The sequence below is a fragment of the Symphalangus syndactylus genome, chromosome 18 (genome assembly GCF_028878055.3).
Source record: "Symphalangus syndactylus isolate Jambi chromosome 18, NHGRI_mSymSyn1-v2.1_pri, whole genome shotgun sequence".
Taxonomy (NCBI): domain Eukaryota; kingdom Metazoa; phylum Chordata; class Mammalia; order Primates; family Hylobatidae; genus Symphalangus; species Symphalangus syndactylus.
The window spans coordinates 66,357,400-66,376,715 of record NC_072440.2 but is presented as its reverse complement, the minus strand read 5'-3'; the positions used below and the strand labels follow the sequence as shown (position 1 = coordinate 66,376,715).

The following is a 19,316-nucleotide window of genomic DNA, read 5'->3' as shown; positions in this document are numbered from 1 at the left end:
ATCTTTTCAAAAAGCTAAAACACTATATTCAGATGATTTCACTGGAAAATTCTACCAAAATTCTTACAAAGAAAAATGTAGTCTTACCATACAACCAAGTAATCATAATCCTAAATATTTCCTCAGTTACATTTTAAAAATTGTGTTTCCAAACAAGACACAGGAAGGTTTATAATAGCTGTATTCATAATTGACCAAACTGAAAGCAAATGTCTAAACCTTTGAGATGTCCTTTACTATCATGGACAACATGGGGAAATCCCATCTCTCCAAAAAAAAAATAAAAATTAGCTTGCTGTAGTGGCATGTGCCTTATGGCCAGCCACTTGGGAGGCTGAGGTGGAAGGATCACCTGAACCTGGGGAGGTCAAGATCGCAGTGAGCTGTGATTGCACCAATGCACTCCTGGGTGACAAATGAGACCTTTTCAGACACACACACACACACACACACACACACACACAGGAACCGAACGCTAAGTTGTCAATGTTACTTACTTGTGTAGTTGTATCATCTACCATTGATTTAATGCATTTAAATTGGCACAAATAAAATAAATGAAGAACATGACATAGCATTTACTGAGTTTCTCTAATATGGAGCACTGAATGAATAAACTGGAATTGTTTGCTTAAATGAACTTAATGATTTAATTTCCACATTACCTGCATTTTCTAGAGGCAAAATTCTATGCCGTCTCCATATCATTCTGAAGTAGCGCTTGCAATCGGCGCCGAAACCTACAAAGCAGAGCAGACTTCTGATAGATTCTAGAAAATGTATTATAATAAAGACAGTGCTTGACATGTTACTGGCAGAGGACAGCGGAGAAATTAGTAAAAACTTATTCACAGATGAAAGTTTTCATCCCAGTTTTCATTGTTTGCTATTCAACTCTACCTGAATTACATTTGGGTTCTAGGAAGATTCTGCAAGCTTCATTGCACTTAAAATGGACTGTTTGTGCAGGCAGATACCTTTATTTAGATGAGACAATATAGAAAAGCAGCAGATCCAAGTCACCAAGAATGGCCTGGGTTCAAATCCTACATAGAATCTGCACATACCTCGGAGAGTGAAATGAACCCCACTGGGCCTCAGTTCCCTATTCTGAGATGTGGGAATGTTAATAGATCTATGCTATAGACCTACTAAGATCTATAGGGCTAAAAAGGATGAGATACAGATAAAGCCTTAAGAAGACTCATGCTTCGTAAATGCCCAAAAGTGTTCAATAATTCAATGTCTGGAAGAATAATCCAGATACTTGGTAGTGGTTGAATCCAGAGAGGGAGCGTGTATGGCTCCCGGGCAGGGGAGGGTGGAAAGTGACTTCACTGTTTCCATGGGCATGATGCTTTCCAGCTCATGAAAGAGATCTGTCGTTTCCTTGATCCCCACATTAGCCCCGAGGGATGGGCAGAACAGGGGCTACAAGCCATATTTTCCAATTCAATGAATTAAAACTTAGACACTTTGAGTGACTTCCCCAGAGTTACCACAGTGAGGCATGAAGATCTGGGGCAAGAATGTAGTTGGTTCCATGGGGACAGAGATCCCAGAACATCTGAGTCCTCTAGATCATGCCCTGGACCCTGAACTGAGAGCTCTTCTCAAAAGCTTTGTCAAATATTGGCAAATAATGGCAAATTTGCCCCAATATTTCTTTGGGATGGTTGATGCCCTGGACAGGTGGGAGGTGGCTTACTGCGTTTACTCACCTGCTCTATCATCCCTGTGTTGTCACTTTGATTAGCTTTATGACTCATAAGAGAAACATTTAAAGTCTCTCAGTTATAATGGACAGTCTGAGATTTTACCTAAATCCACTCTTTCCACCCATCAGGTGATTCTCATCTGCTGGCCTGGGGGTGGCCTGCCATGTAAGAGGACACACAGCATACCATGGAGCTGCTGCGTGCCCCAGTCCTGTGCACACTCAACGCCTGGCTTCTGCTTTCCCAGCTCTGACAATCCTAATTCTGGCTTCCAAAGCAATCCTGTACTTCCCTCGCAGTTCTCAGACTTGCCTGAACTGTTTAATGTTTTAATCAATCTTGTGACCACGACTGAGCTGTGACGTTTGATACATCATAGTATATTTTTATCCATTTATAGATATGTTAATAGCATTTAACTTCATTTTTCAGAGTTTTAGGAACATTTCTGGGCTAGGTGTGCTGGCTCATGGCTGTAATCCTGACATTTTTGGAGGCTAAGGCAGGAGGATTGCTTGAGGTCAGAAGTTTGAGACCAGCCTGGGCAACATAGTGAGACCTCTTCTCTACAAAAAATGTTTTAAAAATTAGCCAGGTGTGGTAGTGAGCTCTTGTCTCCCTAGCTACGTGGAAGACTGATGTGGGAGGATCGTTTCAGCCAAGGAGTTTGAGGCTGCAGTGAGCTATGATCATGCACTGCATGCCAGCCTGGGTGACAAAGCAAGACCCTGTCTCTTAAAAGTAAAAAGCATTACTGAGTTACAAGTATCTCCATTTTATTTCTCATTATCTAATGTTACTGTTTTAATCCTGAGGCTTAACTACTTTAATAAACTAAAGGAATTTTTTTTTAAAGAGGTAGTATCCAAAGCAGCTCATACGCACCTTTTAATAAATTCTAGTTTTATATGCCATGTCTAGAATGTACATTCTTGATCTGACTCTTATTTTTTCAAACCTTGAAAAACTCACTTTATACTTCTTAGAACCAGCCTTCTCATATGTGACACAAGGAAAATTCCCATATTACACCCAACTTAAAACATTGAGAGGATCAAATAAAATGCAAGAGCAGTGTATTTGCTACATAATGCACAATCAATTACAAAGCAAGGCTTCCGGGTGAAAGGTAAACAGTTAACATCCTTTGGAAAACCCATAGCAAATTAACATTTTGAGAAAATAGACACTTTGGCTACCCACTGAAGTTAAGGAGAAAATAGTCACAGGTCAGCATCAAGAATTCCCCAGCGTTGTTTTTGTGTTTGTTTTAATAATCACACATTATTCCCCCTGCTTTCTTTCATGTATGTTACTGCATGTTGTCCCTTTATGCTTTTCTATGTAACCTATCTGGGGAATCACCCCATAGCAGTAAAAAGACATCTTACCCTCATTTACAGCTCCATAGTTCTCCTGTAGGTGGAAGTACCAGTTAATTTTACTAGTTCCTTACTAGGCATTTCAGTAATTTCCAATATTGAGCTATTGAAAATAATGCAACAAGGACTTTGAGCATAGGTTGTTTCATATTTATGGAGGATACCTTCCGGATAAAATGCCTCAAAGTAGGATTTCCGGTTTAAACGCATTTGCAAGGTTGTGAGATTGTGCCAAATTCCCCTTCGTGGAGTCGAGCCATTTTGCATTTCCACCAGCAATCTATGCATGCAACTTTCCTTACAGCCAAACCAAAGAATGTATTGCCACGTTTTTGGAATTTCACTCAATAGGAGAGACACTGCAGTATAGTTGTCATTTGCCTTTCTCTTATGTGTGAAGATGTGTTTAAGGATCATCTGCATTTCTTTTTCTGTGACTTGCCTATTTACCACTTTATTACCTACTTTTAGGTTCACTTGAATCTAGAGATTCTCAAGTCAGCCTGTTTCAGGTCATTATTGTTTGTCTCTTCACTGTTGACTCTCACCTGAACTACGCCACCAGCTTCCTTGCCAGTCTCCCTGCTTCCACCCTTGCCTGCATTACAGTATATTCTCACAGAGCCACTGGTCAGTCTTTTCCTTGGAGAATTAACAGTAATCCCCAGGCTATAATCCTCCAGTGGTTTCCCATCTCAACTAAAGTCCATATTCTTTGTCATTGCTCACTACGTGTACAAGGCCTTAGCCCATGACATTCATTTCACTCTGCTGCAGCCACCTTTGTGTCTTTTTGTCCTTTTCCCAAAACAACTTTGTTCCCATTTCAGGAATTCCAAAGAAGAATTTCCTCTCTGGAAGCCCCCTCCCATCATCCTCACAAGGCTCCCCCTCACTTTTCCATTTATTTTAAAAAACAAATAGGATGGGATCTCTCTATGTCTATGAAGGTGGGGACCTTCTGTCTTATTTCAAAAAGAAAGGGACACAGAAAGCACCAGGAGGCACAAAAACAGTCGTGAGAGTGTAGTCAGAGCTCCTCCTTCCACTACCAGCTACTGACTGAAGGCTGCTGGCCCTGGCCGATGCCCAGTACCCACAAAGCCTCCTGTGTCACCTGGTTGGCAGGAAACAACCAAGTCAGGCTAGTGGCTCACAATGGCCGACCCCACAGACCCACCCAAGGCCTCACAATGCCCATCCCTGCTGCTGCCCACCTTGTGGCCACCCTGCCCCTCTGTGGTGACTGCACTATTCGTCCTGGGGTGCCTGAGCTTTCCAGTCCTGGGAAAAGTGCAGGGGGGTGGGGGTTGTTATTGGAAGTCACCCTGGGCAATGAACTGAATAGAAAACCCTGGTTCCTAAAGTCACTTCTATTAGCATCTCTGTTTTCCTGAGTCTGGCAGCTTTCGTTTGCTCACCAAATGTAGTTACACACAAATTTCAGGCTGCTTTTGTAAGTAAATGCTTCTCTCCTGTCTTACAAGTGTTAGCTTTTGTCTTCAACTTGACCATAGCAACTCCTAGAGCCCTGGTCCCACTCTCGATAAAGCGTGATGACTGTGACTTGAATGAAACCCTAGGACACATCACACTTTCCCTTCCTTGTCTATGAAACAGGGACTACGGTGTTCTAGGGCTGAAGACACACTCATGTCCAAGTGGGAATTTTAAAGTAATCAGAGCTCCATGGCTCAACTCTTTTGGGTAAACCCAACACAAAAACAACTTCTTTACAGCTCTGGCAGTAACATTGCATACCTTTTGCAGTCATTTTAAGCATGTCCCCCAATTTTTTGTCCTTCTTTCTTCAAATTACAATTGGAAGAAATAAAGCAGCTTCTGTCAATGTGACTTAAACCCATCTACTAAGAATACCATATAATCTCTTCCATGGCAAACTGTATTTTGAATTTAAGAAGTCTCCACATATTTGAGTCTAAATTATCCCAATTATTAGCTACCTTAAGGAATGGGAGAAAAGAAAGAATTGGGCCCTTAACTGGCTCCTTCACTTAGGTACCAGACCAGCTGGATGGGTAAGGATAGAGAATGGGATGGGGACTCCAAAACTGGAGTATTTGAAATTTTACTGACAAAAGGGAGGGACTAGACCAGGAAAGCCTCAACAAAGAAGGCTCAACAACAAAGACAAGAGGCAGAACCAGCCTTTGTCCCCCATGCCTAGCCCTGGGAAAGCTGGCCATGGGCAGGAGGGAGCTGGAAGCTGAGGATGTCTCTGAGGGTGAGGGACTGCAAAGGGATGGGGGCGGTGGTGGCCAGAGAGATGCCAGAGAGCAAATGGCACCCATGGCTTCTTTACCTTTGGGCATCTCCGGCGTCTCCCGCGTCTTCGGGAGGCTTAGGTCCTGCATGACTTGGGCCTTCCTGGCCCTGAAGTCTAATTTGGCCCGCTTTCCAGTGGTTGTGGCTGGTGCTGCGGCTGGTGCTGTGGCTGCCGCAGCGTTATGAATTTCAGCCTCGTGGGCGGGTCCCACATCTGGGACAAGATGGACAGGTGGGCCTTTACTGAGATCTTCGACCAAATCTAGGAGAACATAGTGACAGTCAGTGCATTAGTGCTGCTGAGGAATCTCACAAGGAGCCTTGCAGGGTGTGGACCGGGGCTGGAGTGTGGAGGTGGGCGGTTGACAGGCATGGACTGAGCTGCTGCTGGACCATTCTCCTTGGTGTTGAAGGAAGGCAAAGGAGAAGGGCAGAAAGAAATGAAAGAGCCTTGGCTTTCCAGCTAGGGCAACCTCATCAGTGTCACCTGAAGAACAGTTTCACACAGAACGGCACTGTATGGTTCGGCGATAGCATCTCATCACACCTCCTCCCCATTTCAAGGTCCAGGCAAATCCCCAATTTTATGAAATGTTACAAGATCATTTGACTTTTGTGGATCTACATATCCTGCCACTACATTGATCACCTCCCCTGTTGTGTATTTCAGATTGTAGTCAAGCATACCTATTTATCATTTTAATTATTAAGTGTGCATTTTAATGAGATTACATTCAATGCGTTACATTCAGGATGCTGTGTCAGTAATGAGAAATATCTAAATTCATAATCTAAGCTTCAACTTGGGCAATGAGAGAAAAACAGCAGTATAATATAGAACAGGGGAAAAATAAAGAATGATTGCAGAATACAGTGGAAGAGAAAACAGGAAATCCTCGGAGAAAATCAACAAAACCAAAAGCCAATTCTTTGAAAAGATCAGTAACGTTGATAAACCCCTACCTTGGCTACCTGCAAAGGAAAGAAAGAAGTCACAGTATACTAATAATATCCATTTAAGGGGAGTCAAATCAAAAAATAGTAAATAATAAAGGAATATCCTGAACACATCTGTGCTCGCAATTGGATACGGTAGATGAAATGAGCTAATTGTTAAAATCTATTTTAGAAGACCAAAACTCAGGAGAAATAGATCATCTGGACAGGCCTATATTTATTTTAGAAATTGAATCAATGATTAATATCTTTTCAAAAAGCTAAAACACTATATTCAGATGATTTCACTGGAAAATTCTACCAAAATTCTTACAAAGAAAAATGTAGTCTTACCATACAACCAAGTAATCATAATCCTAAATATTTCCTCAGTTACATTTTAAAAATTGTGTTTCCAAACAAGACACAGGAAGGTTTATAATAGCTGTATTCATAATTGACCAAACTGAAAGCAAATGTCTAAACCTTTGAGATGTCCTTTACTATCATGGACAACATGGGGAAATCCCATCTCTCCAAAAAAAAAATAAAAATTAGCTTGCTGTAGTGGCATGTGCCTTATGGCCAGCCACTTGGGAGGCTGAGGTGGAAGGATCACCTGAACCTGGGGAGGTCAAGATCGCAGTGAGCTGTGATTGCACCAATGCACTCCTGGGTGACAAATGAGACCTTTTCAGACACACACACACACACACACACACACACACACACACACACAGGAACCGAACGCTAAGTTGTCAATGTTACTTACTTGTGTAGTTGTATCATCTACCATTGATTTAATGCATTTAAATTGGCACAAATAAAATAAATGAAGAACATGACATAGCATTTACTGAGTTTCTCTAATATGGAGCACTGAATGAATAAACTGGAATTGTTTGCTTAAATGAACTTAATGATTTAATTTCCACATTACCTGCATTTTCTAGAGGCAAAATTCTATGCCGTCTCCATATCATTCTGAAGTAGCGCTTGCAATCGGCGCCGAAACCTACAAAGCAGAGCAGACTTCTGATAGATTCTAGAAAATGTATTATAATAAAGACAGTGCTTGACATGTTACTGGCAGAGGACAGCGGAGAAATTAGTAAAAACTTATTCACAGATGAAAGTTTTCATCCCAGTTTTCATTGTTTGCTATTCAACTCTACCTGAATTACATTTGGGTTCTAGGAAGATTCTGCAAGCTTCATTGCACTTAAAATGGACTGTTTGTGCAGGCAGATACCTTTATTTAGATGAGACAATATAGAAAAGCAGCAGATCCAAGTCACCAAGAATGGCCTGGGTTCAAATCCTACATAGAATCTGCACATACCTCGGAGAGTGAAATGAACCCCACTGGGCCTCAGTTCCCTATTCTGAGATGTGGGAATGTTAATAGATCTATGCTATAGACCTACTAAGATCTATAGGGCTAAAAAGGATGAGATACAGATAAAGCCTTAAGAAGACTCATGCTTCGTAAATGCCCAAAAGTGTTCAATAATTCAATGTCTGGAAGAATAATCCAGATACTTGGTAGTGGTTGAATCCAGAGAGGGAGCGTGTATGGCTCCCGGGCAGGGGAGGGTGGAAAGTGACTTCACTGTTTCCATGGGCATGATGCTTTCCAGCTCATGAAAGAGATCTGTCGTTTCCTTGATCCCCACATTAGCCCCGAGGGATGGGCAGAACAGGGGCTACAAGCCATATTTTCCAATTCAATGAATTAAAACTTAGACACTTTGAGTGACTTCCCCAGAGTTACCACAGTGAGGCATGAAGATCTGGGGCAAGAATGTAGTTGGTTCCATGGGGACAGAGATCCCAGAACATCTGAGTCCTCTAGATCATGCCCTGGACCCTGAACTGAGAGCTCTTCTCAAAAGCTTTGTCAAATATTGGCAAATAATGGCAAATTTGCCCCAATATTTCTTTGGGATGGTTGATGCCCTGGACAGGTGGGAGGTGGCTTACTGCGTTTACTCACCTGCTCTATCATCCCTGTGTTGTCACTTTGATTAGCTTTATGACTCATAAGAGAAACATTTAAAGTCTCTCAGTTATAATGGACAGTCTGAGATTTTACCTAAATCCACTCTTTCCACCCATCAGGTGATTCTCATCTGCTGGCCTGGGGGTGGCCTGCCATGTAAGAGGACACACAGCATACCATGGAGCTGCTGCGTGCCCCAGTCCTGTGCACACTCAACGCCTGGCTTCTGCTTTCCCAGCTCTGACAATCCTAATTCTGGCTTCCAAAGCAATCCTGTACTTCCCTCGCAGTTCTCAGACTTGCCTGAACTGTTTAATGTTTTAATCAATCTTGTGACCACGACTGAGCTGTGACGTTTGATACATCATAGTATATTTTTATCCATTTATAGATATGTTAATAGCATTTAACTTCATTTTTCAGAGTTTTAGGAACATTTCTGGGCTAGGTGTGCTGGCTCATGGCTGTAATCCTGACATTTTTGGAGGCTAAGGCAGGAGGATTGCTTGAGGTCAGAAGTTTGAGACCAGCCTGGGCAACATAGTGAGACCTCTTCTCTACAAAAAATGTTTTAAAAATTAGCCAGGTGTGGTAGTGAGCTCTTGTCTCCCTAGCTACGTGGAAGACTGATGTGGGAGGATCGTTTCAGCCAAGGAGTTTGAGGCTGCAGTGAGCTATGATCATGCACTGCATGCCAGCCTGGGTGACAAAGCAAGACCCTGTCTCTTAAAAGTAAAAAGCATTACTGAGTTACAAGTATCTCCATTTTATTTCTCATTATCTAATGTTACTGTTTTAATCCTGAGGCTTAACTACTTTAATAAACTAAAGGAATTTTTTTTTAAAGAGGTAGTATCCAAAGCAGCTCATACGCACCTTTTAATAAATTCTAGTTTTATATGCCATGTCTAGAATGTACATTCTTGATCTGACTCTTATTTTTTCAAACCTTGAAAAACTCACTTTATACTTCTTAGAACCAGCCTTCTCATATGTGACACAAGGAAAATTCCCATATTACACCCAACTTAAAACATTGAGAGGATCAAATAAAATGCAAGAGCAGTGTATTTGCTACATAATGCACAATCAATTACAAAGCAAGGCTTCCGGGTGAAAGGTAAACAGTTAACATCCTTTGGAAAACCCATAGCAAATTAACATTTTGAGAAAATAGACACTTTGGCTACCCACTGAAGTTAAGGAGAAAATAGTCACAGGTCAGCATCAAGAATTCCCCAGCGTTGTTTTTGTGTTTGTTTTAATAATCACACATTATTCCCCCTGCTTTCTTTCATGTATGTTACTGCGTGTTGTCCCTTTATGCTTTTCTATGTAACCTATCTGGGGAATCACCCCATAGCAGTAAAAAGACATCTTACCCTCATTTACAGCTCCATAGTTCTCCTGTATGTGGAAGTACCAGTTAATTTTACTAGTTCCTTACTAGGCATTTCAGTAATTTCCAATACTGAGCTATTGAAAATAATGCAACAAGGACTTTGAGCATAGGTTGTTTCATATTTATGGAGGATACCTTCCGGATAAAATGCCTCAAAGTAGGATTTCCGGTTTAAACGCATTTGCAAGGTTGTGAGATTGTGCCAAATTCCCCTTCGTGGAGTCGAGCCATTTTGCATTTCCACCAGCAATCTATGCATGCAACTTTCCTTACAGCCAAACCAAAGAATGTATTGCCACGTTTTTGGAATTTCACTCAATAGGAGAGACACTGCAGTATAGTTGTCATTTGCCTTTCTCTTATGTGTGAAGATGTGTTTAAGGATCATCTGCATTTCTTTTTCTGTGACTTGCCTATTTACCACTTTATTACCTACTTTTAGGTTCACTTGAATCTAGAGATTCTCAAGTCAGCCTGTTTCAGGTCATTATTGTTTGTCTCTTCACTGTTGACTCTCACCTGAACTACGCCACCAGCTTCCTTGCCAGTCTCCCTGCTTCCACCCTTGCCTGCATTACAGTATATTCTCACAGAGCCACTGGTCAGTCTTTTCCTTGGAGAATTAACAGTAATCCCCAGGCTATAATCCTCCAGTGGTTTCCCATCTCAACTAAAGTCCATATTCTTTGTCATTGCTCACTACGTGTACAAGGCCTTAGCCCATGACATTCATTTCACTCTGCTGCAGCCACCTTTGTGTCTTTTTGTCCTTTTCCCAAAACAACTTTGTTCCCATTTCAGGAATTCCAAAGAAGAATTTCCTCTCTGGAAGCCCCCTCCCATCATCCTCACAAGGCTCCCCCTCACTTTTCCATTTATTTTAAAAAACAAATAGGATGGGATCTCTCTATGTCTATGAAGGTGGGGACCTTCTGTCTTATTTCAAAAAGAAAGGGACACAGAAAGCACCAGGAGGCACAAAAACAGTCGTGAGAGTGTAGTCAGAGCTCCTCCTTCCACTACCAGCTACTGACTGAAGGCTGCTGGCCCTGGCCGATGCCCAGTACCCACAAAGCCTCCTGTGTCACCTGGTTGGCAGGAAACAACCAAGTCAGGCTAGTGGCTCACAATGGCCGACCCCACAGACCCACCCAAGGCCTCACAATGCCCATCCCTGCTGCTGCCCACCTTGTGGCCACCCTGCCCCTCTGTGGTGACTGCACTATTCGTCCTGGGGTGCCTGAGCTTTCCAGTCCTGGGAAAAGTGCAGGGGGGTGGGGGTTGTTATTGGAAGTCACCCTGGGCAATGAACTGAATAGAAAACCCTGGTTCCTAAAGTCACTTCTATTAGCATCTCTGTTTTCCTGAGTCTGGCAGCTTTCGTTTGCTCACCAAATGTAGTTACACACAAATTTCAGGCTGCTTTTGTAAGTAAATGCTTCTCTCCTGTCTTACAAGTGTTAGCTTTTGTCTTCAACTTGACCATAGCAACTCCTAGAGCCCTGGTCCCACTCTCGATAAAGCGTGATGACTGTGACTTGAATGAAACCCTAGGACACATCACACTTTCCCTTCCTTGTCTATGAAACAGGGACTACGGTGTTCTAGGGCTGAAGACACACTCATGTCCAAGTGGGAATTTTAAAGTAATCAGAGCTCCATGGCTCAACTCTTTTGGGTAAACCCAACACAAAAACAACTTCTTTACAGCTCTGGCAGTAACATTGCATACCTTTTGCAGTCATTTTAAGCATGTCCCCCAATTTTTTGTCCTTCTTTCTTCAAATTACAATTGGAAGAAATAAAGCAGCTTCTGTCAATGTGACTTAAACCCATCTACTAAGAATACCATATAATCTCTTCCATGGCAAACTGTATTTTGAATTTAAGAAGTCTCCACATATTTGAGTCTAAATTATCCCAATTATTAGCTACCTTAAGGAATGGGAGAAAAGAAAGAATTGGGCCCTTAACTGGCTCCTTCACTTAGGTACCAGACCAGCTGGATGGGTAAGGATAGAGAATGGGATGGGGACTCCAAAACTGGAGTATTTGAAATTTTACTGACAAAAGGGAGGGACTAGACCAGGAAAGCCTCAACAAAGAAGGCTCAACAACAAAGACAAGAGGCAGAACCAGCCTTTGTCCCCCATGCCTAGCCCTGGGAAAGCTGGCCATGGGCAGGAGGGAGCTGGAAGCTGAGGATGTCTCTGAGGGTGAGGGACTGCAAAGGGATGGGGGCGGTGGTGGCCAGAGAGATGCCAGAGAGCAAATGGCACCCATGGCTTCTTTACCTTTGGGCATCTCCGGCGTCTCCCGCGTCTTCGGGAGGCTTAGGTCCTGCATGACTTGGGCCTTCCTGGCCCTGAAGTCTAATTTGGCCCGCTTTCCAGTGGTTGTGGCTGGTGCTGCGGCTGGTGCTGTGGCTGCCGCAGCGTTATGAATTTCAGCCTCGTGGGCGGGTCCCACATCTGGGACAAGATGGACAGGTGGGCCTTTACTGAGATCTTCGACCAAATCTAGGAGAACATAGTGACAGTCAGTGCATTAGTGCTGCTGAGGAATCTCACAAGGAGCCTTGCAGGGTGTGGACCGGGGCTGGAGTGTGGAGGTGGGCAGTTGACAGGCATGGACTGAGCTGCTGCTGGACCATTCTCCTTGGTGTTGAAGGAAGGCAAAGGAGAAGGGCAGAAAGAAATGAAAGAGCCTTGGCTTTCCAGCTAGGGCAACCTCATCAGTGTCACCTGAAGAACAGTTTCACACAGAACGGCACTGTATGGTTCGGCGATAGCATCTCATCACACCTCCTCCCCATTTCAAGGTCCAGGCAAATCCCCAATTTTATGAAATGTTACAAGATCATTTGACTTTTGTGGATCTACATATCCTGCCACTACATTGATCACCTCCCCTGTTGTGTATTTCAGATTGTAGTCAAGCATACCTATTTATCATTTTAATTATTAAGTGTGCATTTTAATGAGATTACATTCAATGCGTTACATTCAGGATGCTGTGTCAGTAATGAGAAATATCTAAATTCATAATCTAAGCTTCAACTTGGGCAATGAGAGAAAAACAGCAGTATAATATAGAACAGGGGAAAAATAAAGAATGATTGCAGAATACAGTGGAAGAGAAAACAGGAAATCCTCGGAGAAAATCAACAAAACCAAAAGCCAGTTCTTTGAAAAGATCAGTAACGTTGATAAACCCCTACCTTGGCTACCTGCAAAGGAAAGAAAGAAGTCACAGTATACTAATAATATCCATTTAAGGGGAGTCAAATCAAAAAATAGTAAATAATAAAGGAATATCCTGAACACATCTGTGCTCACAATTAGATACCGTAGATGAAATGAGCTAATTGTTAAAATCTATTTTAGAAGACCAAAACTCAGGAGAAATAGATCATCTGGACAGGCCTATATTTATTTTAGAAATTGAATCAATGATTAATATCTTTTCAAAAAACTAAAACACTATATTCAGATGATTTCACTGGAAAATTCTACCAAAATTCTTACAAAGAAAAATGTAGTCTTAGCATAGAATCAGGTAATCATAATCCTAAATATTTCCTCAGTTACATTTTAAAAATTGTGTTTCCAAACAAGACACAGGAAGGTTTATAATAGCTGTATTCATAATTGACCAAACTGAAAGCAAATGTCTAAACCTTTGAGATGTCCGTTACTATCATGGGCAACATGGTCAAATCCCGTCTCTCCAAAAAAAAAAAAAAAATTAGCTTGCTATAGTGGCATGTGCCTTATGGCCAGCTACTTGGGAGGCTGAGGTGGAAGGATCACCTGAACCTGGGGAGGTCAAGATCACAGTGAGCTCTGATTGCACCAATGCACTCCTGGGTGACAAATGACAAATGAGACCTTTTCACACACACACACACACACGAACCGAACTCTAAGTTGTCAATGTTACTTACTTGTGTAGTTGTATCATCTGCCATTGATTTAATGCATTTAAATTGGCACAAATGAAATAAATGAAGAACATGACATAGCATTTACTGAGTTTCTCTAATATGGAGCACTGAATGAATAAACTGGAATTGTTTGCTTAAATGAACTTAATGATTTAATTTGCACATTACCTGTATTTTCTAGAGGCCAAATTCCATGCCGTCTCCATATCATTCTTAAGTAGCGCTTGGTGTCGGCGTCCAAACCTGCAAGGCAGAGCAGACTTCTGATAGATTCTAGAAAATGTATCATAGTAAAGACAGTGCTTGACATGTTGCTGGCAGAGGACAGCAGAGAAATTAGTAAAAACTTATTCACAGATGAAAGTTTTCATTCCAGTTTTCACTGTCTGCTATTCAACTCTACCTGAATTAGATTTGGGTTCTAGGAAGATTTTGCAAGCTTTGTTGCACTTAAAATGGACTGTTTGTGCAGGCAGATACCTTTATTTAGATGAGACAATATAGAAAAGCAGCAGATCCAAGTCACAAAGAATGGCCTGGGTTCAAATCCTACATAGAATCTGCACATACCTGGGAGAGTGAAATGAACCCCACTGGGCCTCAGTTCCCTATTCTGAGATGTGGGAATGTTAGTAGATCTATGCTATAGACCTACTAAGATCTATAGGGCTAAAAAGGATGAGATACAGATAAAGTCTTAAGAAGACTCATGCTTTGTAAATGCCCAAAAGTGTTCAATAATTCAATGTCTGGAAGAATAATCCAGATACTTGGTAGTGGTTGAATCCAGAGAGGGAGCGTGTATGGCTCCCGGGCAGGGGAGGGTGGAAAGTGACTTCACTGTTTCCATGGGCATGATGCTTTCCAGCTCATGAAAGAGATCTGCCGTTTCCTTGATCCCCACATTAGCCCCGAGGGATGGGCAGAGCAGGGGCTACAAGCCATATTTTCCAACTCAATGAATTAAAAGTTAGACACTTTGAGTGACTTCCCCAGAGTTACCACAGTGAGGCATGAAGATCTAGGGCAAGAATGCAGTTGGTTCCATGGGGACAGAGATCCCGGAACATCTGAGTCCTCTAGATCATGCCCTGGACCCTGAACTGAGAGCTCTTCTCAAAAGCTTTGTCAAATATTGGCAAATATTGGCAAATTTGCCCCAATATTACTTTGGGATGGTTGATGCCCTGGACAGGTGGGAGGTGGCTTACTGCGTTTACTCACCTGCTCTATTATCCCTGTGTTGTCACTTTGATTAGCTTTATGACCCATAAGAGAAACATTTAAAGTCTCTCAGTTATGATGCACAGTCTGAGATTTTACCTAAATCCACTCTTTCCACCCATCAGGTGATTCTCATCTGCTGGCCTGGAGGTGGCCTGCCATGTAAGAGGACACACAGCATACCATGGAGCTGCTGCGTGCCCCAGTCCTGTGCACACTCAACGCCTGGCTTCTGCTTTCCCAGCTCTGACAATCCTAATTCTGGCTTCCAAAGCAATCCTGTACTTCCCTCGCAGTTCTCAGACTTGCCTGAACTGTTTAACGTTTTAATCAATCTTGTGACCACGACTGAGCTGTGACATTTGATACATCATAGTATATTTTTATCTATTTATAGATTTGTTAATAGCATTTAACTTCATTTTTCAGAGTTTTAGGAACATTTCTGGTCTAGGTGTGCTGGCTCATGGCTGTAATCTGGACATTTTTGGAGGCTAAGGCAGGAGGATTGCTTGAGGTCAGAAGTTTGAGACCAGCCTGGGCAACATAGTGAGACCTCTTCTCTACAAAAAATGTTTTAAAAATTAGCCAGGTGTGGTAGTGAGCTCTTGTTTCCCTAGCTACGTGGAAGACTGATGTGGGAGGATCGTTTCAGCCAAGGAGTTTGAGGCTGCAGTGAGCTATGATCATGCACTGCATGCCAGCCTGGGTGACAAAGCAAGACCCTGTCTCTTAAAAGTAAAAAGCATTACTGAGTTACAAGTATCTCCATTTTATTTCTCATTATCTAATGTTACTGTTTTAATCCTGAGGCTTAACTACTTTAATAAACTAAAGGAATTTTTTTTTAAAGAGGTAGTATCCAAAGCAGCTCATACGCACCTTTTAATAAATTCTAGTTTTATATGCCATGTCTAGAATGTACATTCTTGATCTGACTCTTATTTTTTCAAACCTTGAAAAACTCACTTTATACTTCTTAGAACCAGCCTTCTCATATGTGACACAAGGAAAATTCCCATATTACACCCAACTTAAAACATTGAGAGGATCAAATAAAATGCAAGAGCAGTGTATTTGCTACATAATGCACAATCAATTACAAAGCAAGGCTTCCGGGTGAAAGGTAAACAGTTAACATCCTTTGGAAAACCCATAGCAAATTAACATTTTGAGAAAATAGACACTTTGGCTACCCACTGAAGTTAAGGAGAAAATAGTCACAGGTCAGCATCAAGAATTCCCCAGCGTTGTTTTTGTGTTTGTTTTAATAATCACACATTATTCCCCCTGCTTTCTTTCATGTATGTTACTGCATGTTGTCCCTTTATGCTTTTCTATGTAACCTATCTGGGGAATCACCCCATAGCAGTAAAAAGACATCTTACCCTCATTTACAGCTCCATAGTTCTCCTGTAGGTGGAAGTACCAGTTAATTTTACTAGTTCCATACTAGGCATTTCAGTAATTTCCAATATTGAGCTATTGAAAATAATGCAACAAGGACTTTGAGCATAGGTTGTTTCATATTTATGGAGGATACCTTCCAGATAAAATGCCTCAAAGTAGGATTTCCGGTTTAAACGCATTTGCAAGGTTGTGAGATTGTGCCAAATTCCCCTTCGTGGAGTCGAGCCATTTTGCATTTCCACCAGCAATCTATGCATGCAACTTTCCTTACAGCCAAACCAAAGAATGTATTGCCACGTTTTTGGAATTTCACTCAATAGGAGAGACACTGCAGTATAGTTGTCATTTGCCTTTCTCTTATGTGTGAAGATGTGTTTAAGGATCATCTGCATTTCTTTTTCTGTGACTTGCCTATTTACCACTTTATTACCTACTTTTAGGTTCACTTGAATCTAGAGATTCTCAAGTCAGCCTGTTTCAGGTCATTATTGTTTGTCTCTTCACTGTTGACTCTCACCTGAACTACGCCACCAGCTTCCTTGCCAGTCTCCCTGCTTCCACCCTTGCCTGCATTACAGTATATTCTCACAGAGCCACTGGTCAGTCTTTTCCTTGGAGAATTAACAGTAATCCCCAGGCTATAATCCTCCAGTGGTTTCCCATCTCAACTAAAGTCCATATTCTTTGTCATTGCTCACTACGTGTACAAGGCCTTAGCCCATGACATTCATTTCACTCTGCTGCAGCCACCTTTGTGTCTTTTTGTCCTTTTCCCAAAACAACTTTGTTCCCATTTCAGGAATTCCAAAGAAGAATTTCCTCTCTGGAAGCTCCCTCCCATCATCCTCACAAGGCTCCCCCTCACTTTTCCATTTATTTTAAAAAACAAATAGGATGGGATCTCTCTATGTCTATGAAGGTGGGGACCTTCTGTCTTATTTCAAAAAGAAAGGGACACAAAAAGCACCAGGAGGCACAAAAACAGTCGTGAGAGTGTAGTCAGAGCTCCTCCTTCCACTACCAGCTACTGACTGAAGGCTGCTGGCCCTGGCCGATGCCCAGTACCCACAAAGCCTCCTGTGTCACCTGGTTGACAGGAAACAACCAAGTCAGGCTAGTGGCTCACAACGGCCGACCCCACAGACCCACCCAAGGCCTCACAATGCCCATCCCTGCTGCTGCCCACCTTGTGGCCACCCTGTCCCTCTGTGGTGACTGCACTATTCGTCCTGGGCTGCCTGAGCTTTCCAGTCCTGGGAAAAGTGCAGGGGGGGTGGGGTTGTTATTGGAAGTCACCCTGGGCAATGAAATGAATAGAAAACCCTGGTTCCTAAAGTCAGTTCCGTTAGCATCTCTGTTTTCCTGAGTCTGGCAGCTTTCATTTGCTCAGCAAATGTAGTTACACACAAATTTCAGACTGCTTTTGTAAGTAAATGCTTCTCTCCTGTCTTACAAGGGTTAGTTTTTGTCTTCAACTTGACCATAGCAACTCCTAGAGCCCTGGTCCCACTCTCGATAAAGCGTGATGACTGTGACTTGAATGAAATCCTAGGACACATCACACTTTTCCCTTCTTTGTCTATGAAATAGGGATTACACTGTTCTAGGGCTGAAGAGACACTCATGTCCAAGTGGGAATTTTAAAGTAACCAGAGCTCCATGGCTCAACTCTTTTGGGTAAACCCAACACAAAAACAACGTCTTTACAGCTCTGGCAGTTACATTGCATACCTTTTGCAGTCATTTTAAGCATGTCCCCCAATTTTTTTCATTCTTTCTTCAAATTACAATTGGAAGAAATAAAGCAGCTTCTGTCAATGTGACTTAAACCCATCTATTAAGAATACCATATAATCTCTTCCATGGTAAACTGTATTTTGAATTTAAGAAGTCTCCACATATTTGAGTCTAAATTATCCCAATTATTAGCTACCTTAAGGAATGGGAGAAAAGAAAGAATTGGGCCCTTAACTGGCTCCTTCACTTAGATACCAGACCAGCTGGATGGGTAAGGATAGAGAATGGGATGGGGACTCCAAAACTGGAGTATTTGAAATTTTACTGAGAAAAGGGAGGGACTAGACCAGGAAAGCCTCAACAAAGAAGGCTCAACAACAAAGACAAGAGGCAGAACCAGCCTTTGTCCCCCATGCCTAGCCCTGGGAAAGCTGGCCATGGGCAGGAGGGAGCTGGAAGCTGAGGATGTCTCTGAGGGTGAGGGACTGCAAAGGGATGGGGGCGGTGGTGGCCAGAGAGATGCCAGAGAGCAAATGGCACCCATGGCTTCTTTACCTTTGGGCATCTCCGGCATCTTCGGCGTCTTCGGGCGGCTGAGGTCCTGCATGACCTGGGCCTTCCGGGCTCTCAAATCAAATTTTTCCTGCTTCCCACTATTGGATGCTGGTGCTGTGGCTGCCACAGCCTTAGCATTCTCAGCCTCCTGGGAGTTTCCCACATCTGGCCTGTAGCGGTCACAGCGGCGGCCACCCTTGGAGCCCAGGCAGCTACTGATTGTGTTGCCCATTGGGCATCTAAACTCACAAAAAAGTCCAAGAAGCACAAGTGACAGAATGTAGTCGGAGCTCCTCCTCCTTCTACTGCCAGCTATGGACTGAAGGCTGCTGGCCCTGGCCGTTGCCTAGTAACCACAAAGCCTCCTATGTCACCTGGTTGCCAGGAAACAACCAAGTCAGGCTAGTGGCTCACAATGGCCGACCCCACAGACCCACCCAATGGCTCACAATGCCCATCCCTGCTGCTGCCCACCTTGTGGCCACCCTGTCCCTCTGTGGTGACTGCACTATTCGTCCTGGGCTGCCTGAGCTTTCCAGTCCTGGGAAAAGTGCAGGGGGTGGGGGTTGTTATTGGAAGTCACCCTGGGCAGTGAACTGAATAGAAAACCCTGGTTCCTAAAGTCAGTTCCATTAGCATCTCTGTTTTCCTGAGTCTGGCAGCTTTCATTTGCTCAGCAAATGTAGTTACACACAAATTTCAGACTGCTTTTGTAAGT

At 42.7% G+C, this 19,316-nt stretch overlaps 1 protein-coding gene across 1 annotated transcript in view; it reads right to left on the bottom strand.

Annotated features, from left to right (window-relative positions):
• LOC134733568 (uncharacterized) overlaps window positions 1–19,052 on the bottom strand; it is a 62,023-nt gene extending 42,971 nt beyond the window's left edge. The window contains exons 1-4 of the mRNA XM_063623586.1: window positions 18,599–19,052; window positions 13,841–13,915; window positions 12,021–12,245; window positions 5,424–5,648 (exon numbers count right to left, since the gene is read on the bottom strand). Coding sequence (XP_063479656.1) covers window positions 5,424–5,648; window positions 12,021–12,245; window positions 13,841–13,915; window positions 18,599–18,830 — 757 coding nt within the window. The 5' untranslated portion in view covers window positions 18,831–19,052. The remainder of the gene's footprint in view (window positions 1–5,423; window positions 5,649–12,020; window positions 12,246–13,840; window positions 13,916–18,598) is intronic.
• Window positions 19,053–19,316: the final 264 nt, after the last annotated feature.